The sequence below is a fragment of the Poecilia formosa genome, unplaced genomic scaffold, assembly GCF_000485575.1.
Source record: "Poecilia formosa unplaced genomic scaffold, Poecilia_formosa-5.1.2 Scaffold383, whole genome shotgun sequence".
Lineage (NCBI taxonomy): Eukaryota > Metazoa > Chordata > Actinopteri > Cyprinodontiformes > Poeciliidae > Poecilia > Poecilia formosa.
In genome coordinates, this window is record NW_006800322.1 from 436,649 (window position 1) to 460,572 (window position 23,924).

Here is a 23,924-nt window from a genome sequence, read left to right on the forward strand (position 1 = left end):
CTGGATTTGGAGCCACACACAAAATTAAAGTGAAATGTTCCCTTTATTTTTTTGAGCAGTATACAAGGATTCATATAAATAATTATAAAAGTATCAATAAATTGAATTAAAAATAATTTTATATATTTTCCAACTCTATTGAAATTTGCCCCAAGTTTTTATCAACACCATCAGACATAAAAAGAATGTAAAAAAAACTCAGGCATTATTGGGGGCATCAGAATTTCTGAGGACCCCATGACCTCTTCTGCTCTCTTCCTTTGCTAAGAGGGCTAGTTAGCTCTGGTTAGCATATGTTATTCTTTAGTTTTTTTCTTCTGTTTTATAACTAAGTTGCTCGTCACAACCATGATGTATCAACACCATAACTGACAATTTACAAAACTTTGATGAAATTTTGTGAAATAAAAGCTTAATTTTGGTTTACTGTAAACATTTCTTGGACCTGACGAGCTACAATATGGCCTCCTTCAGAATAACATCATATAAATTTGAGGTAGTTTGGGATTTCGTCAACTCCATCAGAGTTTTTATGACTCTTTCAGTGAAATTGTTGACAAATCTCACTTAAATGTGCAGTTAATTCATTTTAATGTATTCTACATAATTTGCATTACTTCACATGTATCAAGTATTTCTTTTTACTCACTAGTTTGTCTTCACCTTTAGCTCTGCGTCAACTCCGTCAGATGGACTTTTTGTTGTTTTTTGTTTTAAATAATATTTCTTTCTTGTGAAGCATTTGTCTGTAAAAATGAGTAAAATATCTCTAATAGGGTATTTTAAAAATAATTTTATATTTATTTTTGTCAGATGGTGATGACAAAGTTCAAGGTCAGGTCGATTAAAAATGTAATTTCTAAAAAAAATGTTGCAACTGGGAGCCTGCACCGACCCTGCATCGATACATTTCCAAAACATTATTTGTCATATTTGCAAACATAAGGTTGAGGAATAATTTTAAAAAATGGGGAAAATTAAAACCCATTTTGTCCCTATTCTCAAGAATCACCGATTAAACTTATTTAAAATATTCAATATGACTTAAAATTTTAATAGAGGATAATGTGCCTCGTGTAATAGCATGAATTACCACTTTTTTTTGTATCAGTTGGCCACAAGACAAGGCATTTATTTACAGGAGTGTTTGGTTCGAAAATTGACGGTCCCTATGTGAACCTCCGAGTGCTTGAGGAGGGAGCGGTAAAGTACAGCTGGCCAAAATTAGCGTTCAAAATTGGATCAAACATGAGCTGAACGCCCCTTATTCCGCCTAGCACGAAATATCCAGTATCCAACTTGAAAACAACTTCACTGCGGTCGGTAACACAATGAAAACACCGGTGTTTTGACTAGTTTGTTTTGGTCTGTGGCCAACAAAGATGGCGCTGAGCGACTGCATGAGATGTAAACGTCACACGTAGTGACGTAGGTTCCAAAGCTCTATACAGACTGCAAAAAGGCCAATTACTGAAACACCAACATATTCAGAGCAGTAATTAAACTAAAACTGTACAAATCTGTTATACTCAGAACTCCTCAAATGATTCAAATTCTGTAATAAAAACAAACAAAAAAATCCCCTGCTAAGGATGCTAAGCATCTCTTTCTATAATTAAAAATGTTTGTCCAAAATGAATCAACAGATCAGTTCAGCAGGAGGAGCTGAGCTTTCATCATACTGATACTTTGCTACAAATGATCAATTGTTCACTAAAGGAATTGCAGTTTAGACAGTTTTTTTATTTAAAAAAAGAATTGTTTATTTATATTTCAGTGCATTTCTGATACAGTATAAAATAAATGAAAAATCTGCTCAATATTTTTTTTTATGCAATTGTCAGAATAATCGATTACTAAAATAATCGCCACTGTCAGCCCTGGTCTTCTGTTTGAACTGTCATTTTACTCAGTTTATTTATTTATTTTTTTTTTATGTTCATAATTTCCTGGGTGCATCAGATTTTCTAAGTGCCCCGCCTTGTGCATGATGGCTTCACCAAAACATTAAGTGTGCTTCATCTTTCTAAAAGCCTCTGTGCTGACACTGATGTTTTCTCTCGGTTTTTCTCCCTCCTCTCTCTGGCTGTCCTCCGCCTCCCTGTTGAACCCGCCTTCCCTGCAGAAGCACCAGGACACTTTCTCCCTGGCCCCCCAACGGCCCCTCCCCACCATCAACCCCATAGGCCACTCTCTCCATCCGAACGGCGCTCCCTCGCTCAAGCCTCCCCCCGTGCCACGGACCATCCAGGCCATGCCCTGGGAGCAGCGCTCCCTCTACAATCAGTGAGACTCCTGACAGCCAAGCACTTCCTGTCGTCACCTCGGCCACCCAACAACACAGCCTCTTCTTCCACCCTGCCCCTTTCACATCCAGCATCCGACATCCGGGATGGAGGATGGAGGACTCCCGAACTTCCCACTGCTTTCCGAACCTCTCCTTTTGGAATGCTGTGTGTGGGAATGGGGGAGGGCACTGTTGAGAACTAGTTGAGATTGATTTCTGAGTAGTTAGGTTGAAAACAATGTGTTGCCTTGACCCTCATGTATGATCTATGCCATGTACTGGGTAGAAGTTAAACTGTCTCCACCCTGACCCGCCCTGTTGGTAAGAATTTATCCCTCTTCTTACTCTCCCCCATAGTTATGAAAATATCTATCCTTCCCGTTATGAATAGTGCTCCCACACCCTTGCCCTTATGTTGAATAAAATAAAGATTCTTTTTTTTTTTTTAATCAGGAGCCAATTGCAAATCGGGAACAAGAACCAAGTTTTTGTTAAATGTTACAATTTTTTTTCCATCGGTCCAATATCTCTGTATCTTTGTTAAATGCCGTTTCTGCAAAAGAAAAAAAGGGGGAAACGTTTTTTTCCCCATCTAACCTTTGACCTGCTGGGGAGAGAGTGTTGTGTATATTGTGCATCAGGAGGTGTCGCCCCTCAGCACTCACCTGTCACGTCCAAGCACAAAGGAGCAGCTGAAGACGTCTGCACTGGGAATGACCTCTGTGTCCAGACCTGACTGTTACAGGGTTCAGCGCCGTCGGCCTGCAGCCTCTGCAGTGAGAGACGGAGGTTGGCTCCTGATCCAGACCCGGTGAGCCCTCAGCAGAACCGACCAGGACTGAGCTCAGCAACACAGCCAAAACCCACTTTTCATCTTCAAAGTTAGTCTTTGTATTTATAAAAAAAAATAAATAAAGTAAGAATAATTTTGTTTTAATAAAATCATGCGTGCGTCTCACTATTCCCAGGATGGAATAATAACTAGATCTCAGTAAGCAGCCAATCGCAATTGACTTACATTAACTTTAGAGTATTTTGTAAACTGTTGAATTTGAATAACGATTCATTCATGGATCCAGCATGTAGTTAGTTTATCTTGCTAACTTGACGGTTGTTGAAATACCCACAATTCTACTGTCATTGTCTTTCTTCTTTTTAAAGTTGTTTCTGTTTTTATTCCTGACATGTTTTCATTGTTGCTTTCTCTCTCCTTGTAAAGTGTTTTTGAGTATTTAGAAAAGTGCTATACAAATAAAAATGTTTTATTATTATCACCAAGAGGCAATGATTGAAGCCTTCTCCTGCCGCTCAGTTCTCATTGTGTCTATGGTTACAGCTTTTTTGGCAGGGATGAAGGGGGCTTTAGAAATGATTGTAGAAGAAACATGTTCTGAATTGCCAGTTTTCTTCCATCATTCTGTGGCTTCTAGTAGCATATGACCAGAGTACTGTGGGCCTGGTTGAATTCCACTGTCAGATTTGCTTTGCAAAAGGATAAAATTGGATATTTTTTCTGTTGTAATGTTAACTTTAATGAGTTCTTGGGCCAAGTGAGGTGTAAGCAGAAAATAAGCAACAGTGACGGAAACAGCTAAAATGAACTACAGTCTAAATTCAATTCAAAAAGCCTTGTAATAATCCCAAATGAAAATGAAATGTTGTAAACCACATTAATTCAAGTTTCTTCAAGGAATTCACAGTAACTGATTGCTGTGGGCTGAAAGGATCTCCTGTAGTGGGTCAGTATTACAGCGAATTTGAAGAAGCTTCTGACTGAAGGCACTCTTATTTTTCTAAGACAGTCTCTTGAAGAGGATGCTCAGGGTTGTCCATAATATTCTTGACTTTCTATAAAATCCTTCTTTGCATCATCATCATCCCAGAGTTTCTTCAGTCGTCCCCAGAACAGAGCCAGCCTTTATCAGGTCATTGAGTATTTTAGGTTTGTGGTTCTGATGCTGTGGATGCCATAGATGAATGCAGATGATCAAAGCTCAGCTGCTGATGTTTAACTGGCAAAATTCAGAATTCAAGCTCAAATCCAAGGATAAAGACACTACGGTGAGTGATTTCTGAATGACAGCGAAGTTCTAGAACTAGCAGATTTCTCCCGTTGGGCAGCTGAAATGTTTTTTTGCCATCTCATTTTTATTCGTTCCAAATTTGAAAAGGTGTCCCTAAAGAAGACATGCATAATATATCTGAAATGTGTTGCCATACTGAACATTTGTAATATCAAATTTGTAAAGCACTCATTTTACCACAGGTTATCAAAGACAGTCATATAACTGCCACGGAGTCAAGCTCAGATCATGAAACCAGTGCTGAGCATTCTGAGCACCAGGAGGATTCTGGGTACAGTCCTTCCAAAGGTCGTTTGGTTTGGTAAGGTTACCACATAAAAGAAAATATTTCCTGATAATTCTGAAGTTGGAGTCAACTTTTATATGCAGTCATAATCCACTGGAATTTTATTGAAAATGTATTTCAGAAACTCAGTTCACTAAGTGTAACATCATAGAATAATTCCACAGATTATTTTCAATCCTTTACATCTTAATTATGATTTTCTTCTTACAGCTAATAAAATCCAGACATCTCTCACATCAGAACAATAACTTGTAATACACAGGTGTATCATTATTGAAAGTATGTTTCATCCCTGCATAAATGTTTTTTTTCATAAGGTACTTTTAATCTTGACACGTCTCATCAGAACACCTGTTCTAACAGAATATGGCTAAATAGAAAATGCTTTATGAAATAAAGTGAAATGTAGTGAATCTTAAACCAAACTGCTCCGTCGTCTTCAAGTGAATTGTTACAAAAGTCATAAACACTTCAAAAACATTTTTGTAATACCAAAATCTTTAACCATAGTTGCATAACTTTGAATAAATAATGAGTTAATACGTTTTTCTTTGTACATTTAGGAGTAGAGCAAAATGTCGACCTTTGAACCTGGTTTAGCATCCGTTAATCACTTTCTGACTCAGTCCTCTGAAACACATGTATCCGGCATAGAACTCATTTGAACTAAACATACAGAAACAATCTTTCAGAAAAATTTGTATTTTAATATAATAATAATAATAATAATAATAATAATAATAATAATAATAACATAATTATTCAGGCTCTGGTGACTTCTAATCTTTGCAGTTTTCCAGCGGTATGTTTTCAGCCCATCTTTTCTGAATCTCAGCTGAATCCATTGTCATCCCACCAAACACAGTTCAGTTCACTGAACAGGCAACTTGTATCTTCTGCCTTATGGGACTCAAACTCTTATTTTGCAGATCAGTAAACCTCCAATAAGAACAACTCTGCTGCACATGGCTGACCTCCTTTAGAAGTGTTTTTTTCTGCCTAAAGGAAGCGGGGTCACATACATTTCTGTCACTGCATAACGACTTTCACTTTTGATCAGAAATACATTAGCACGATTTCTTTCTGCTTTGTTCTCAGTTCTACCTGTCCTCAAGATTAAGATGAGCAATTCAGAGCTCTGCGAAAGCTCAGATTTACTGTTCATTAGAGATGCAGGTATGTTTCTGTTTTCATTCCCTGCTGCCAGGAACTGTGGAAGTGATCGTTTTCAGAATGATGATATAAAACTGTATCATATTTCACAGTAACTAAGGTCTCTATAACTACAGATTGATTTGTCCAACTTTGCAGTGAGAAGCTTTGTCTAACAGTGAATTTGATGCTGTAAAGGAGTGCTTTGTTACTGATGCCTGAACCAAAGGATCACTGGTTCAATTCTCAACTTTCTTCTCATGTGAAGGTGTCTCTGATATGTTTGGCACATTACGGTAAGCATCAAAGAGGAAGTATTTCTCTACTTGCTCATGAACTTCATTGTTCAGATTTTCTGGAATGTGGCTCTCACTGCAGGCTGTGGCACAATACAACCCAACCATTTACTTCTGGATGTAACCAACAAGCATGAAGCCTTTCAGTTCAGTTCTCTCTCAACAGGTTGATATGAGTGACGCCAGGAGACAGTCACCAACACATTGAATCCAATATGACTTAATAACTGTAAATCCGGAATAACCGAATAACCTCCAAAGCCAGTTTGCTTAAAACACCTTCAAAAATATTTCTGTCAGTTACACAGGTCTGTTGCGGTGTGACGTCTGAAACAAAATTCACTTCCGTTTATAATAGATATATTCTAAACGCCATTACTTAGGGAGGATAGTCCGTCAGTATATTTTTATTTCTTTATGCAACATTACCCAAGAACAAAAACAACAATACAACAACAACAACAACAACAACAACAACAACAACAATAATAATAATAATAATAATAATAATAATAATAATAATAATAATGAATGATTGTAGAAGACATAATGACACTGACTTTAAACTTCGACTTATTTTGTTAATTTAGTCTCACTTTTTCCAAAAAAGGTTCCAAAACGCCGCGTGCACGTGTCGGGAGCGCGCATCGGAAGCAAAGTCCTTCAGCGGAACACGCGCCTTTGTCACGCAGATTATACGTTGTTAAGGTTTTGATCGCGCGAGCCTCTTTCGCGGATCCCAGCGAATTAAAATCTAGTAGTCGGTGGGTGGAGCATTGGACCGGATCGTTCGCTAGTTATTGATCAAAAACTGTTTCTCATTTCGATATGCGGCTTCGTTGCGCCTATTTTTTATTACTACACGGGCCCGTCTCAGGGCCGCTGTGCATCCAGTTTAGACTTAGACTGGGTCATTTTTCGTTAACATATCCGCAGTGAACGTGCTTATCAGTTGTTTCTGACGACTGACAATCAGTCAAACGGAACAAAAGATCGACATTTAGTTACTTTCTGAGATTAATAGACGGAAACGTCTTAATTAATTATGAATTCCCTTAATTTGCGCTCTATAAAATGTGTAAAATATATGGAGCCAAATATTTGATTATTGCACTGTTACGTATTGTGATTAATTCCAAGATTATGCTCAATTTGAGGTTTATAGCTTATTAAAGTTTTTTTTAATCCATTGAGCTGCACTATTTATATTTGAAAGAGGTATTAGGGCTAATTAAGCCTGTAACAGGCAAGACGGTGTTTATTTGATTAGTAGAATGGTTTCTGTCTTGTTTGACGAGTTTCTCCCCGGGGATGTTTAAGGCCTCAGCGGGCTAGTCAAGTTGGAGGCCTCGGCTGGAGCACAGGCCCAGGTGTTATGGTACATGTTCTCCTGTAGGTGGCGGTAGTGACCCAGACAGAAAGAATCCCAGCATCTTGATGTTTTAAATGGCTTCAACAAGACTTTAGGAGACGTCCACATGTAGGGGTAAGCTACATGGCTAAATTACCGACAGACATATAGAGACGACGTTGGAAGGGTTTTTGTTTTATCAGCGAGCTGATTCTTAACGAAGTAGTTGACCTGATGAAGCAGTTTTAGGAGGTTTCTTAGTTCCGCCTCCACTTTTAGTTTCTACGCAACAATTACTCTAACTATATGATTCCCCCCCACCCCTCTTCGACATTTCAAACGATGTAGTTCATAAGGTAAGTTGAACATTTTCAATTGTCAATATACAACGATGAAAACTTTAATTTTTGTACCGGCAGCTTCACAAAAATATGTTTACCACTTTTGAAAGTGTCCTTGACGCCAACACGTTATTTTGAAATCAAACAATCTTTTTTTGTTCTTTTGATATCATTCTTTATGTTTTTGTGCTTTGTTTCCTAAAATGTTCGGCCCCCTCCCCCTCGGTGGCCGGTGCGTCTAGCTCCATTTTGTGTGGCAACACAGAGCTGAGCTCCTCCGGTCTGCTGTCCGCCACAGGAGGGCTTCTGGGCTTAGAACTCCAAAAGTTCGGTGAGTCCGGCTCACAAACAGTTAACTTCTCTTTTTATCGTTGTTGTTGTTTTAATAATGATAAATCCATGATAGTGTCCTTAATATCGGTGCTAACAACCATATTTTCAGTGTAATTTGTTACCGACCTGCACGAGGGCAACCAGATCCTAAATAACCCTGATTTAGATTTTAATTAAAATTATGCGAGCAGTTCTTAAAACATCTCATATTCTCCATTTTATATTTAGTTTATATATTTATTATTAAGTGTTGCTTCTAAACGTATTGTGTCATGTTTATACAGCTACAGCACACTCGTTTTATTTAAAGATCCTGTTTGGGTCCTTATTATTCTGCTGCACTTGTACTAGAACCAGTTCATGTTACTTTATTCCCATCATCACTCATCTACTTTTCTATTTTAGTTTTGTAGTTTATTAGACAGGGAAAGCACACTTTCATGAACAGCTAAGAAATTAATAAATAAACAAATAAGCAAACAAATGAACATTTATTTAGCCAGAAATATACCGTGGCAACTTATTGGGCCCAAGATGGTGACTTAAACCTAAACCAAAATAGCTTCAAGCAAAACCATCATCAAAAAAGTTAGAATAAAAATGGGAAGAAATGTAGTCACAAAATTGCAATGGAAGAAAAAAAAAATCATTTGAAAAATGTTCTAAATGGACTCTTAAACATATAAATCAAACATTGTAAGGCGTGCCTTATAGTGTTTCTAACCCATTTAAAAATGAAAACAATCTTTTATTTGGTAAGTTATAATATTTTATATTAAACCTGGTGGGGTATGACAGATTATTTGAAATCTAAGTTGGGAAATTAATCATCAAATGTGCCACATTCAGCCACAACAAACTTTTTCATTCGTCAGGTGTTGTAGAATTCAAAAAAGAAAAAAAAAGCACAACAGCAACACATAATTTAGGAAAAAAATCTACAAATCAGATAATATTCAAACACGATCTTTACATCATAAGAGAGCGATATTTTAAAACATTCATTTAATTTAACATTTGCAACAAGTTGTATATTAATTTTCATGTAACATGCTTCACTAATTAAACACAACAAAGCCAAACTAAAATGGTTCTATAGTACCAAATGTGACATTATTTGTGGACTAAGCTGGTTTGTGTTTTTTCATTTTGTCAGCTCTGGTTGCTTTGGATGCATGTGTTGTTTTTTTGTTTGTTTTTACTTTTCTAATACTTGAGTTTTCTTGTCTGTTCTGGGAGTTGACTCAGTGTTTGCACCTAACCGTTTCTCTGTCTGTGCAGCAGTAAATCCCTGGTGAAATGTGAATTTTTATGATGGCTGAAAACTCAGAACACATCCTGTTTCCATGATGTCAGCGCAGGAAGTAAGAGCCACCTGCTAGCTGGGTAGCCTGCTTCTATTTTCCTTTGTTTACTTTTGTACAATACTAAAGAGACCAAACTTTTCATCTCCAAAGTTGGACATGGAGCTTTAATCACCTTTCTGCTGGGACTTCACCTGAAGTTTCTTCTAGAAACATTTACTAGCAATTTCAGTGACAAAGGAAAAACTAAAAGAATGACAGAGAATTTTCAGGTTTGAATAAATATCTGAATAACCTCAGAATGAACAAAATGGTATTTTTCCAGATGTTTTTTTCTTTGTTGGTTTTTATGAGAATATTACATCTGTAATTTTTACATGCAGTTGGCCAGGCATTCCATTACAAACGAGGCATTTCTGACCAATGATTTAATTTCAGAAAGCAACTACATCAGTGTTAAACAGACTAAAGATATTTAAAATTTTTACTTCGAGAAAAAGATGACAAATAATTTAACAGAACTAACCTTTTTTCCGTTTTTCAAAATCTTGTGAAAACATTTAATTTTAACAGGCTAATAACTTTGGATGAAACTAACTGAAGTTATTTAGATTTTTCTCCTTCTGATAATTTAAAGGTTATTTAACTTTAGTTTTTAGTATTGAATGTGTTTTTGGAAGTTATCTGGCTCATTTCAGTTCATGACAAGTGAATTTAAATCTGTGAAAAGCAGGGAAAAATGATCTTATGTCATAAATGCGAGCAGATGATCACTACCACAGCTTCCATCACAGCGTAGCAACTCAATTTCCCAGTTAGGACGACCTCAGAACTTCATCTGATGATGAAACTAAAAGATCAAGATGAAATCATTTTAAAACCAGCAGTGGTGGAAAGTTATTGAGTATTTTTACTTCAGTTCAGCTCTTATTGCTGTTTCACAGTATTTTTGTTTTTACTTCTTTTGATCTTGTACATTTAGGAAGTAAGTGTGGAGCATTATTTTCATCTCCATCTACTGTACATCCTATTTCTTTGGAATTGAAGAATAACTAAAATTTGTGCACTGATTTGCATGACTTCAGAGTAAAATGTTTCTGAATTTACCAAATATAGTGATGTACAAAAACTGTGCATGTGCATCACTATATTTGATCTTTTTTATCACAAATCTCCTGTTGCTTCGGCTTCAGTTCGACTCTGCTTAGATTTTCTAAATTTTGCATAGAAGCATTTCAGGTTTTTTGAAGAAGTAACTTTCTGTACCTTGCTCTCTTTTTAACAGGTTCCTTTATGCTGTCCTGAAAGGTCTTAACTGTGGAAACTGATTATCAATCAAATTTGCATTAATATAGAAAAAAATAGAATGAAGTATCAAAATAACTTTACTTTCTACCCTGTTTTCACCAGTTTTTTCTTTATATAGTTTTATATTTAGGTCAAATACTTCATATTAGATTTGCCACATCACATTGTAATGTTTATGCTGCATGTTTAGATGTTTGAATTACTGATATAAAACCCTCGCATAAATCCACACTTAAGAAAAACTGATCAAACAGACATTTCACAGCATTTTTTTGATTCAGGGCTTTAACTTGGACCTGTGGTTCTTGAACTGGATCTCAAACGAGCCACACCTTAAAATTTATTTTGTTTCTTTAAGAAGATCTCACATTGTGATTTTAAAGAACACGTATAATGTGAGTTAATGCAGTCCATATAGTTCTGGGTGTTACAGGTTTAAAAGTAGACCAGATACCAAAAATCTTTACATTTAGCAAGCAAATGTTTTGTTTTAACATGTTCCATGTGTTGAACTTGAAACATGAAGAAAACTGAGTTTATCTCTAGGAACTCCACTTTACTGAAATAACAAAGTGTATCTTGCACAATGGAGGTCAATAATCCATCTTCATGGCTTAAAAACAGATGCACTTGTTTGATGAAGAGGAGTTTTTTATATTTCATATATTCTACATATATGCAGTGAGTGGAAGTTCTGAGTTTTCAGCTGTTGGTCGTGGTTTTGCCTAATGTAAGAAATCGGGTCCAGTTGTTACTTCTAGTGCTTCTGAAATCTGGATGTTATTTACACATTCATAATCACAAGTAACTGAACGTAGAACACAACCGTCTTTACATCAGTGGTTTCCCACACTGCCAGAAACAGGAACGTGAACTGGAATGACATCTCTGCTCTTACATCAGGTCGTTAGTCCAGCAGCAGATATTCCACAAAAATATCAGAATACTTTCAGGACCTGCCAGTGTCGGGTCTGCTTCACATTTACTGTTCTGGAACAAACTGACGAGGAAGCAAGCAGATGCATGTTGGCCAAAGGTCTTTAAAAGTTTGATTAAATGTTTGTCTCTGCAGGAAGACGCTGAATTTACACAAGACCGTTCAAACCTGCAGCACCAAAGAAGCTCTGTGTCTGAAAATAATTCAGTGAAAAATGTGAATGGAAGTTTGTCTTAATATTGTTCTAGTTTACTTCCTTTTTAAGTTTCCATTTAAATAATCCTTAAGCATTTTTTAATGTGCTTATTTCTGTTTCTACATTTAGGAAGTATGTCTCGTCTGAGGAAGAGTTAGGTCATCACCTGGACCAGAGGCATCACATTGTGCTAAAAACATCAAATAAGTCTGCATCTATAGTCATATTTGACCAATCAGAATATGTTTGAAAAGTTAATTTCAGTAGCTAAACTCATAGAATGGAACACATTATGTACAGTCATTTTAAAATAAATTACAGTGTGTGTTCAGAAGAGGCCTGTTTATAACCTTTAACTGGATATTATATGAAGTAGTCTTTCATTGGTCTGATGTAATATTCTATTTTTATATGTAATGTTTCATCAACTATAAGTAGAAAATCACCAGTTAACAGATTTAAGGGTTTTCAAATATTCATTTCTGTAATTAATCTGTATAATGTGTTTGACTTAGAGATAAAGTTCCTGAACTAAATGGACATTTCAGTGATATTCAAATTTATTGAATGAGTTTGTAGATTAATTCCACACTGTTTCTTATAATTCTTTTAATTATAATTTTTTTTGCCTACAGTTAATGAAAACACAACACTTAAGATCACAATATTACTTCAGACCAATATAAAACAATGCATAGATATGGGATTCATAAAAATATATGCTAAATACCTTCTTACAGGTTATCTAATCATTATTAAAATGGCTAACTGTTGCTATGATCCAATCTTCATAATTTCCACAACATTCTATACAAAAACTCAGGTGTGTATTGTGACACTTCGTGTTTGCATTGTCAAAAATTTTGGATAGAAATAAATTACATCTGTTTATGGGTTTGCATGAATTTATGACATGCTCCCGTCTTTCTGTTAGTAGAAGAATAACTTGTGCTGTAATTAATTTTTTATCGAGAATTGTTTTTTTTCTTTCTCACTTGCAGGACGTTCATCGTTCAAAGGTTGAGCCTGGCTCGGCATCTTCCTCTGCGTCTCCCTGATGAAACGTTTCTGGCAGAGGCAAACATGGTGGTTTAGGATTCTTAAAAGCTGCTGCCAACATTTGGTGTAAATTGTAAATTAATGTTAGTAATCATACCTCTGTTACAGCTAAACCAACCAGAATACTGGTCATCTAGTGGGGTGACACAGCAGTGTTCTCGTTCGTTGCTGATGATTGGCTCTGAAAGAAGTGTGGAACATGTCAGGAACAGGAGTGAGATAAACTCTGTGTTCAAAACCTAAACAATATTTAATATTGTCATGCAACACTTCAAAGACACAGGCTGACCGGAGGGATGACAATCTTATCTGGAATGTGGTGATCTCACATTCCAAGAGTGAAACACAGAGAACAGAGGATACATCAGCATTAACTGGCTGTGTCTCCCACCCACTTCATCCCATTTCTCCCCAACCTTTGACCTCTGCATCTCCACCCCTCCCCCCAAGCACACAGAAAACGCTGCTCATGTGCTCTTCTGAAGAGGGGAAGAAAAATGAAAAAATTCAGTTAATTATCATTGAATATGTTATATGTAGCAATGGAGTAACTTTATTCTTGACAAATAAATGCAACATTTTATCTTTGTGTGAACCTACATGGCTTGATATCCTCTCAATGTTGCTGCTGTTACACCTGAAGTTCCCCACTGTGGATATAGTAATAGCATATTCTACCATTAAGTAGAATATGCTATTCTACTTAATGGTAGAATAGCATTAAGTATTCTTAATACTTAATTAAGAATACTTAATATTCTTAATAGCATATTCTATTAAGTAGAATATGCTATTCTACTTAATAGCATATATATGCTATTAAGTAGAATTTTAAGTAGAATAAAGTATAAAAGTACTCATGAACAGGTACTTTTACTATATATGTAATGCTTTCTACCCATAGAAGCTACTAGCTACTGCTAGTATGTATCTGATTCAGTCTATGATTAGATTGACTTTTATTGACTTTTTTTTTTCTCAGTGAATTAAGACATTTTCTGAGAAGTAGGGCTATATAAACACACTGGATTAAACACTAGGAAAATATGGAGTCTATAGTTGAGTTCTTGGAAACCAGCAACTCTTCATTCAGCGTTGACAAATCCATTTCTTATCCATATCACAGCACAGCTCATATTTTTGATAAAACATTTTGATCTTTGCCAATGCTACATTTCCCTAGCTGATCGAATAATAATTCTTTATAATACATTCTCAACAGTATGTGTTCGATCACAGATGCTTAATAGTGAAACTGCAGCATTCAGACCTAAACTGGACTTGAGTGTGGAATTTCCAAGAACTTGATCTTTAATTCTACGTACATGGTTCATGTTTTAGGTATTACTTTTAGAACTTTAAGGTTTAAAATAATGTGCTTATTGCCATTTCTAGTTTTAATAGACTATTTATAGTCTATTATTTTGTTTATTCTATTGAGTAGAAGGGGTAGGATTAGAAAACACACTATGAAATTTGCATGGAGCTGTGATTGGAGGTGTGTGGGGTAAAAGTCCATGGATACTGGACTTTTACCCAAGGGGTCACAACATATGAATGTTTTTATTATTATTTCTACAAGAAAAAGGAAAATCATTAAAATCGTTACTGGACTTCAAGCAAACCTGGTTGTCTCTAAGATATGGGAAACATGAACACCACGAATAGGTTGATGACAGCTGTTTTTGTTTTTCTAGGTATTGATTACTCTGTACATTTGTGTGTGTATGTGTGCGCGTATATATATATATATATATATATAAAATTTTTAAAAGCTCATGTTGAGCTTTTAAAAAGGAATGTTCTCTCCCTTTGAAAACATGTCAGTGCTGTTTGAGCCACAGGAACTACCTTTTGACCTGCGTGTTTCTCTAAATGAAGAAAGGTGGGTTGGAGAGATGGAGCTGAAGTTTTCTCGCTGACTGTATGAAGTGATTGGTTGTTGCAGGTTTGGTAGATTTGACAAAATTTATTCTTAAAATGAGAGTTATACTAAGGCTTTTAAATGTAATTATACATTTAAATTAAGCATTCCAGTCATTCAATATTTTAAAAAAATTCTAGGCTCGTACTAAGATGTTTGAATAAGATGCTACTTAGTTTTTAAGGGTTCAGAGCTCTTGGGTTTTCATATCAGGACCCAGTAATAGTCTGGGAATGACGGAAAGCTCCTCTGGACCCGCTTTCAGGGTTCGGATCATCTTCTACGCGGAGACGCCACGTAGCACCCTGAACATGATGATCCTCACCTATCACTGTATTGAAATAATCATGTTAACTCAGTTTCGGGTTAGAGGCAGCACAATGAACCCACAAGCGAGAAAGCGGATTATAACCACGCCACGCGGCGCCATAATGACACAGCCCACCTCCACGTAGCCTGCGCAGTCAGGACAGGCCTTTGGAACTGTTGCAGCCTCCATTTTGAGAGGTTGGAGGTCTGAGAAAACGCCATGTTATTTGTTCGCCTGTGCAACACAACTAAAATTGATGTAAACACGAAGCCCCGTTCTCCCGAGAATTTAGTTTAAGTGACTTTAGATTGAGGTTAAAAACGCAAAACACATCTAGGGCGATAAATAACAGTTTCAAGTACAAAATTTGAAACAGTTAAAAGGCAGTTTCATTAATATCCGTCTGACCTGGGGAAATGTCTCAAAGGAAAGCTGCTACATTTTTGACACAGTGTTTCAGTAAATTCGAATTTGGTCAAAAATAAAGATAACTTTGTAGTTAGTGTAGCCAGCAGGGCCATTGCAGCTCTGGAGGAAAGTTTAGGACTTGAGGTTTGTTACTGTATAAGTTTGAGGGGCAAAACTATTAGTGATTACTTCAAATATCCATGTACACTTTTTTTTCCCTATATAAACATCAGGAGGCGTTGGACGGGACACATTTAAATAGCAAGTGGAAATCCAACCACTCAGCTAACACTGTTGACCTACTTCATATAGGCTACTCTTACGACAAGCAGAAGCAACTGAAACTGGTTATTGTTTTAAAAAATAAGCAGAAAAGAGAAGACAGAAATCCACAGATGAGAGATGTTTCCACTCAAACATTTCTCATCTGGCGAAGCTAAAATATAAATGTGGCCCCTCCCCTTCCGCCTCTAACCTACTCTAGACCACGTGGTAAAAAAAAAAACGTGAATCGGAGTCTGAAGAGGGGCGGCGTCACCGCTCAGCCGGCAGCTCGCGAAGAAAGACAGGGGTAGAAAGGAGAGAGAGAAAGGAAAACACAAGCCTACTCCCGATTTGATCTGGTCCCGCCAGAGTTTCCCCCACTCTTCCAACACAGACCCATCATCCTCCCAACAGCTCCAACCCCCTGTAATCCACAGTCTGATAGAGAGCCCACAGGCTGCTGCTTCGACTGCTGGAGCCGGCTGCGATTCATCGGATTTTATTTCTTCTGCTCTAATCCATCTGGATTTACAAATACACTAACTCACCTCCTGGTTCGACTTTTGAAATTGTTATTTTTCTTTTAAATTTTGACTTTTGTCCGATTTGTAACTTTTGTTCTGTAGCCAGTCATTTTGGTTATCCATTTTTATTTTTTATTTTTACATTTTTATCCTGTAGCGTGAATTCCAGTTTCTGTTTGAGAGCGGTGTGACAGGGGAGCTGGTTACGCTGTTTAATTTTTACTATCGAAACTTTTTGATTTCTTTCAATTAAGTTTTTTTTTATTTCCTTTTTTATTTTCCATATTTTTGGACTGTGACAAACGGTAAGCCACCATGCACAAACTATATATTGGGAATCTAGGCGACAGCGTGACTGCCGAGGACTTGATCAAAACCTTCGAGGATCACAAGATTCCATACTCCGGACAGTTCCTAATGAAAAACGGCTATGCCTTTGTGGACTGTCCTGATGATCACTGGGCAATGAAAGCAATCGAGACTTTTTCGGGTGAGTTTAAAATGATTACTAGTCGCCAAAAGCTTCTTTTTAATTCATAGTATTTTTCGGCTTTAGACGCCGACATGCAGCCCCGGCTCCATGCTCGCCCTCAACAGTGTTGAGGGCGAGCATTTTATTCTTTGTGAAACTTCCCAGGCTTCTGCAAGGAGATACATAAAAATCAATGCTTGCTGTTTGGGAACTTCTTCGGTAGTGACTTAATGAATGAAGGGGTGCCATGGATTATACGCCCTGGGGAGTCATTCAACTTTTGCAGGGGGGAGGGTCACGTATTCTGGAAATTTACATCGTGGTGGTGAATGTATATCTTGGACGTTGCTGTAATGTACCAGACAAAATAACTTATTTTCTGAATTAAAAAAGACAATATGTTGCATCTCCCTTCCCCTCAGAAGGTTTGATTGAACAGCCTTCCGTGTGATATAGAGTGAAGCTTTACTAATCTCCCCTCCCCCTTAAAGATGAGAGTCCACTATGACAAAGATAGATAAAAAGCTGACCTATGTTGAGTGGTCCAGCAAATTCAGAAACCCAGTTCTGAACATCACCACCTTCCTTTCCCTCGGTCTTATATATAGTCCCCATGCAGCGAATTTTTCATGGTTTCCTACATGTGTAACATGAGGAGTGGCGAGGTCGCCATGCCAGTCAGCTGCCTCTTCTTCTGCATGAACTCTCTTAATTACGAGAACATATTTTTGACGACAGTTTCACTTAAAATGTCAAACACACACGCATTTTAACTGAATGTTTGGGTTGAATTTACACAATTGTGTGACGGGCTCTTTGAGTACTTTAAAAATAATTCTGTGAAGCACTTGGGTGTTCCTTTGAGTCTTTTCTTAGCCTATGTGCTATTTTAGTTTTTTAATAAATAGGCTATAGTGGCCCCATTGCTTAAGCTCTGCAGCTTAAAAACTTCAAACCCCCTTCCTTAGGCCTACAAAGCTAGTAAACAGTTAGCATGTAGCCACGATTTTTTTCTGAACTCCCCTTGTGTATTTTTTCCCCAGGTAAAGTGGAACTTCATGGGAAACGTATTGAGGTCGAGCACTCTGTACCCAAGAAGCAGAGGTACTGAAAACCCTTAAACACGTTCAACACTCTTCCTCTTCTAAACACACCTCTGAATGTGTTTCACCACTTTACGTTCTGTGGAATTTCAGAAGGATGAAACCGCCTTTTCTGCTGATTTTATAATAAGTGTGTGCCCATAAGAAGCAGTCTCATTTGTTGTAGTGTGAAGCCGGTCTGGGAAGCTAGCAGAGGAGAACCGTGCTGTGTAGTTGGTTTGAACGCTGTCGGCCATTGCTGAGGAACTGCACTGTGACAGCTTTGGTGGTGGAGCCTGCTGTGCTTCCTTGGCTGCTTGTAGCTTGTATTTCCTCCCTCTTTTAAATGTATTGATATTGGTTAGATATAAAACGTTGCTACAGACAATTTTCTGGACAAAGTCGTCGCCATAAACTGTTAAACTTAGCAGGCCACACTGACTGCTTTTAACGTGGCCACAGTGTGTTAAACAGGGCTGTGTGTGGTGTGCTCTGGAAATGTCTTTTTTTATGCATTTATCTTATGCATTATGGAAAAGTTATTTTATGTGTAGCGTTTGTTTCTGCATGCACGTGCTGTGAATCCAACCACTTTTGATTTCAACGTCTTGTACGCAAGTATTGGTAACATGTTTACGTTAATGTTGAGTCCTGCTTTTGTTCTACTGTTGTCTTGTTGGATTTTACAGTATTTGTACTGGAGTCCCAAATAAAATAAACTCTTATTCACAGTTTAAATTTTTTGGACATTTCCTAATTTTAGTTTAGTAACTATTATTTTTAGCTTAGTACTATTTAATACTATTATTTTTTACGGACCAAACCTCGTAAAATATTCCCTGTTGTGCTGGGGGTAAATTTGAATTATTATTACCACGTAGGTCTACATATAGCGTTTAAAATTCCTCGTTTCGGAGAATAATCTGGCGTTCACTGTAACTCAGCTGCTCTGTATTAAGATCCAGACCAGACCTGGTTTTAGCAGCATTATGGAATTCGCTTATAGTTCTCGATTCGTGTCTGTAACCTTTGGCACAGATACAGCACAGCTCCGCCATTTGGCTTCCCGTGTGCTCATCTATGTGCTCCATTATCAGAATAATCCGTGATCAGGTCGTGTTGTGCTTGTTCATATATCGCCCAACTATGTTTTTGGAGACTCCCCTGTATGATAACAGCACAATGTATTTGATTAAGATCAGTTTTTAGGTGTCCGCCCTGCTGCCTGATTGCAGTTAACATTGTGCAACATTGTAGCAGAACCCCCTCGTTGTTTTACGCTGAGTTGGAAGGACAAATCTCGAAAAATGAGAATTAAACTCGAACAGCGGGAAGAGCAGAAGGTGGTAAATGTTAGAATTGTCCAAATAATTATTGTAAAGTTACTGTGCTGTACAAAGAGACTCACAGGCCTTCCATGTGGTAACATTTGTGTAAAAGACGGTTTGTAGGGATCACCGTGGGCCACAGCCTTTCTATGGCGCTAAAACACGTGGTATCAGCAGGCGAAAAAGAAGCACTCCACATCAGGCAGTCAGCAAAATGGCGAAGCGTTCAGTTGAAAAAAGCTGGCTGCAACAGTGTGCAGGCAGCGGGCTTCACTCCCCACCCGCAGTGTGTGCGTCTAGGGCCCTTCTGCGGCTGACGGACCCGGTTTTAGCGGCACAATTAACAACGGATTGTTTGCGGCTCTGTTTAATTACGCGATCTCTCTCTCATAACCCAACTTTTAGAAACCCCATCTTAAAATGGCCGTCCATACACCCACTCATCAACAGCAAGATTATCTAAAATGTCACGAAATAGTGAAAATTATTTAAACGTGCTGTTTAATTAATTAAACATATTAGATCCCTGCACGCAGTTTAGAGACGTTTTATTGTCACAAAATTACCAAAACGATTTGTTTTTTTGTAAAAACCTCATTAAGTCAACAGTGGATTCCAATGAATCCATGTTTACGGGTCAAATAAATCAGGAAAGGGGAGCAAACAAAACCTGATGCACAATTTCTGTTTAATATCAAATTGTTTGAAAATTCCACTGAAACTAAATGTTTTCAGGGATGTTGACTGTGTGGGTGTGATGAGTGCTGGTTTAATTCTAGTCTATGAAGAAGCGTGGCTCTAAAATTGCCTCTACACCTTTACGTTGCAGTATTCAGTTGTTTGTGAAATGGGACCTCAATGGAGGTGTGTGTTTGTGCTGGAGGAGGAGGAGTGTTCAGAGGGAACTGGCCCTTATGGAGGGGGGAGGGGCAGCCTGCTTTCTACAAGAAAAAGGCTTCAATTCTCTTTTTTTATGGTGCAAGTGGCAGGTCTGAACTTATTAGCTACAGGGGGAGGGCGCAGCCCCTGACCCTGGTCATGTTGTGAACGTGGAAGCTGTGAGTGTGTGTCTGTCTGTGTTTTGTGGAAGATGCACATGTATAGGTTTTAACATTTTAAGACAGTAATAGTATTCATCATGATGTTTTTGGAATGTTTGTGGAAGGTATTGGTGGATGGGGGGATCTGGGGAAGCCTACGGTGGGCAGCTCAGAGCAGACTAGCTAGCTGGTGTGTGTGTGTGTGTGTGTGTGTGTGTGTGTGTGTGTGTGTGTGTGTGTGTGTGTGTGTGTGTGTGAAAATGCACACATGTATGGAGACCTTATTGTTGCGGGGGGACATCTCTCTCCGTATTCATGATCAGGAGGGTATGGTGAGCACACAGTCTGGACAAACCAGAGTGAAGATGTAAGGATGGATCCTCTCTAGACAACTCCATTTTTCTATAGCTGCTTGTTAAATAAAAATAATAATTTCACAAAATAACGTGCTGACTTAATCTGAAATGAAATGTATCATTTCAGATAGGTTTTGAGTTGAACTTATGCTGCACTAATGGGTTTCAGTGTTGAATTTGATGTATTCAAGTAGAAATTTGTCAGTCTTTATTATTTTTATATTTTTTACATTCATTGAGTCTGCAGGGATTTAAAAAAAAGGATGTGTGCATGCTAAAAATAAATATTTAGACTTTATTAGCTTCATCTTAATCATATGGTTATTTATGGGACTCGGTATTTTTGGGTTCATTACCATTAGATATTTTCTTCAATAATATTTGGTGGCTGCTTGACATAGTTTCTAGATGACGGTCTTTACATTATCACTTTGAAGAAGAGCTACTGTACACTGATGACAGGTGAATTTGAAATTTGTTTTCAAATGGATGAATTGTTGCCGTTATGCTTTTGGATAATAACTGCAGCCCAAATCTGGGCATTAATTTTCTACATGGCTGTTATGTCAACTTATTGTCAATATCAAATGAATAATTTAATTGATAGAAGGAAGAATATTTGACATGACAAGGATTACGAATGTGGTCTGCCGTTTCTCTGGCTTCATTTAGTCCGAGGAGAATGTAGTGAAACAATAACGATCTTGTTTGAATTCTTAGCGGAGACTTTTTCCACCAACCAAAGCTGAACTTGTCATTATAAAATATCTGGCATTCTTCCCCAGCTCCACATGCTGGTGGAGGGTTCAGGGACGTTCGGCAGACCCATAGGAATGAATGCTGCGTCTCTTCTTGACTTCAGAAAATGTATTTCAGCAAATTAGCAAAATGTTTAAGCGCTTCAAATTTACTGCAGATTATTTCCACAGTGGTTTGGAAGTGCAAGCTTTAAATGTTTCATATTTGAATGACAGAGAACACGTTGAGCGGCTGCTAAGATCTTGACTTGTTTTTGTATCTGTTTGGTATTTAGGAAGGATGGTGCATCATGCTCTTCTTTCTGCTGGTATTGTAGCTTTGGTTAGCTTGTTGTTGGTCAGGTTGTAGAGCCCATGGACATCCCGGCAGAGCAGCACCACAGGAAGAGTTTGATTGTGATTCGAGTGTCCGAATGATAAAGCTGGACCCAAATAATTGATGGGTTATTCTTAATGAACAGGTTATAGTTGTCTGGACGACATGGAGTGAGCTGGAAGTGCTTGGTTAAAAACCCTAAATCACATCAGGTTGTGTTATCTGGTTGATCCTCCTGCTACCACAAATATGATTCTGGAATTGCTTTGAGATGCTTTTCCAGCATTTGCGTTAGTAAACTAAAGACTACCAGAATCAGACTAAAGGTACTTTATATACTAAGCTAACCTTGGTCTTCCTATTTTTAATAGAATACAAGGAGAGCTCAATAACAGCAAAAGCAAGGAAACCTTTCAGACGTTCACACAATACATCAGGTTGTTGTTAGTTACAAGATAAGACCAGTAAACAGGTAAAGTTAAATATGTGTTCATAAAATGTCAACTTGTAGTCTGTCAGATGACCTAGTGGAGGGAGCATCATGATAATTTATATAGGTAGACATATTTTGGATCGGTGATCCCTGGGATTTGTATTGTTCTGAAATCAGACATTTCTTATTTTTTTTTTTTTTTTTTTAGTTGAAAAGTTCAAATGTCACATTCAGTTATCAGGCATATGGTGGTCATGTGGTGCTGAAGGCAGCAGAGAATCAGTGTACAGATGAACCCTGGCCAAAGCTGCTGGGCCTGGAGGACGGAGGCTGAGGGGAGGTGGAGATTGCTACACCCAGATACTATACCTGTTCACTGCTTTGCTCCACAATAATCTCCAGGAGCATTCAGAGTGAAGGAGTTCAGATATAACAGCTGCTCTTCTACATGAAATGAAATGGAGAAGGTGAGTGTGGAACACACGGAGCATGTGAGACGCAGCAGTGTTCAGAGAGAGGGAGTCATGGCTGGGTTTACTCTCCTCTTTTGGCTGGAGAATAGGAGGAGGAGGGGACAGTGGGTGGAGGGAGCAAGGGGGGTGCGACCAATCGTCTGGCAGAGCTACCTGTGGTCACCCAGCTCCATGACTGGAGGGACAGGGTCCTCCCCCACACGCATGCTCTGACAGCGCTCTCCGTCTGCGTCCACATTTACTCGCCGCTTTCCGTCTCTCTCTCCAGTACAGTATGTTCATTTCTCCCTCTCTCTTGTTATGCCCGGCCGTCCCTTGGCGTGTTGCCATGTTCGCTGCACCACCCTAGTGCTTTCCACAAAGAGCCGACGCTGCGTGGTGAAAACAAAAGCAGACGGCGAGATGAAGCGGTGCAGTGAATGTGGCTGGAAGATGGATCAGTGCGGTTTACATTTGAACTGCAGTTTTTCTGCGTCGGACAAACGGTTTTGGCTGCTGGAAGGCGAAAGTGATCGTGTGCCTCCAGACAGCCGCTGTAGACCTGTGTCTGTGTGTGTGTGTGTGTTGAAGAGTAAAACACACTTAGGAGACTAGGATGGGAACAGTCGCTCCAACCTGAAAGACATAAATCTGCTCCAATGAGTTTTTCTCTTTGTAAGCTCAGCAGAGTTAAATGAACAAATTATCATTCATAAAATCCTGTGTTCATACATACTGGTATTTATGTTTAGAGGTATGTACTGAAATGCTTTTATAAAAAGCTGTCTGGTATTTCTCTTCAAATGTCATTGGAAAACGGAGGATCAGTTTAAGTTCCAGAGGAGCTCCTGATTTTCTTTAAAGTGCTTCGATAAAATAAATTGATGTGAGGGATACACATGGCACCAGCTGGATTTAGAATTAGATCATTTTATTTTTGCACATTGTCAAGTATACAGTTAGAGCTGTTCTGAATTATGTGTTTTTAATGTTTTTTTTTTGTGGAATACCTAAAAGGTGTTAGTGAAATCCTATACCACCTTCGTCTTTGTAGCTGTCTTACAGTTTGGTGTGTAGACATGATAGGAGTGTTATTGTGTGTTGTACTGTGTGTTAAAGCTGTAAAATGTTTTTGTTATGTAATGTTCATAGGCCAGTAACTAGGTTGCCGTAGTATTTAGTTGTCTGGCCCAGACTTCCTGCTGCTTCTCTAATTGTGGTGGCAGTTTTGCGAGGCTAAAAGCTGCTGCTCTCCTCTTGTTTCAGCTCGCTGGTTTTCACCAAGCAAACTGTACCAATAACTCAATGTGTTTGTTAAAGACA

The 23,924-nt window shown here is 38.0% G+C and overlaps 2 protein-coding genes and 1 long non-coding RNA gene across 12 annotated transcripts in view; all 3 read left to right on the top strand.

Moving 5' to 3' along the window:
* The window catches only part of LOC103154375 (zinc finger protein 646-like), a 19,623-nt gene extending 16,394 nt beyond the window's left edge, over window positions 1–3,229 (top strand). For all 4 annotated transcript variants that reach the window (XM_007575635.2, XM_007575637.2, XM_007575636.2 and 1 more), the window contains one exon: window positions 2,126–3,229. In XM_007575635.2, coding sequence (XP_007575697.1) covers window positions 2,126–2,290 — 165 coding nt within the window. In that variant the 3' untranslated portion in view covers window positions 2,291–3,229. The remainder of the gene's footprint in view (window positions 1–2,125) is intronic.
* Window positions 3,230–7,033: 3,804 nt separating this feature from the next.
* LOC103154377 (uncharacterized) lies at window positions 7,034–13,527 on the top strand. Of its 6 annotated transcripts, XR_001659180.1 has the most exons (7): window positions 7,254–7,591; window positions 7,805–7,812; window positions 8,040–8,128; window positions 9,412–9,516; window positions 11,815–11,895; window positions 12,005–12,082; window positions 12,877–13,527. It is a non-coding gene; the product is annotated as an uncharacterized LOC103154377 (long non-coding RNA). The 6 variants fall into 6 exon arrangements; XR_477920.2 differs by having other exon boundaries at window positions 7,034–7,812; window positions 9,415–9,516; XR_001659181.1 differs by lacking the exon at window positions 7,805–7,812 and having other exon boundaries at window positions 7,034–7,591.
* A 2,552-nt stretch (window positions 13,528–16,079) lies between these two features.
* The window catches only part of igf2bp1 (insulin-like growth factor 2 mRNA binding protein 1), a 43,889-nt gene continuing 36,044 nt past the window's right edge, over window positions 16,080–23,924 (top strand). The window contains exons 1-2 of one of the 2 annotated variants that reach the window (XM_016662669.1): window positions 16,080–16,854; window positions 17,880–17,940. In XM_016662669.1, coding sequence (XP_016518155.1) covers window positions 16,680–16,854; window positions 17,880–17,940 — 236 coding nt within the window. In that variant the 5' untranslated portion in view covers window positions 16,080–16,679. The remainder of the gene's footprint in view (window positions 16,855–17,879; window positions 17,941–23,924) is intronic. The other variant, XM_007575640.2, reaches the window with a different exon arrangement.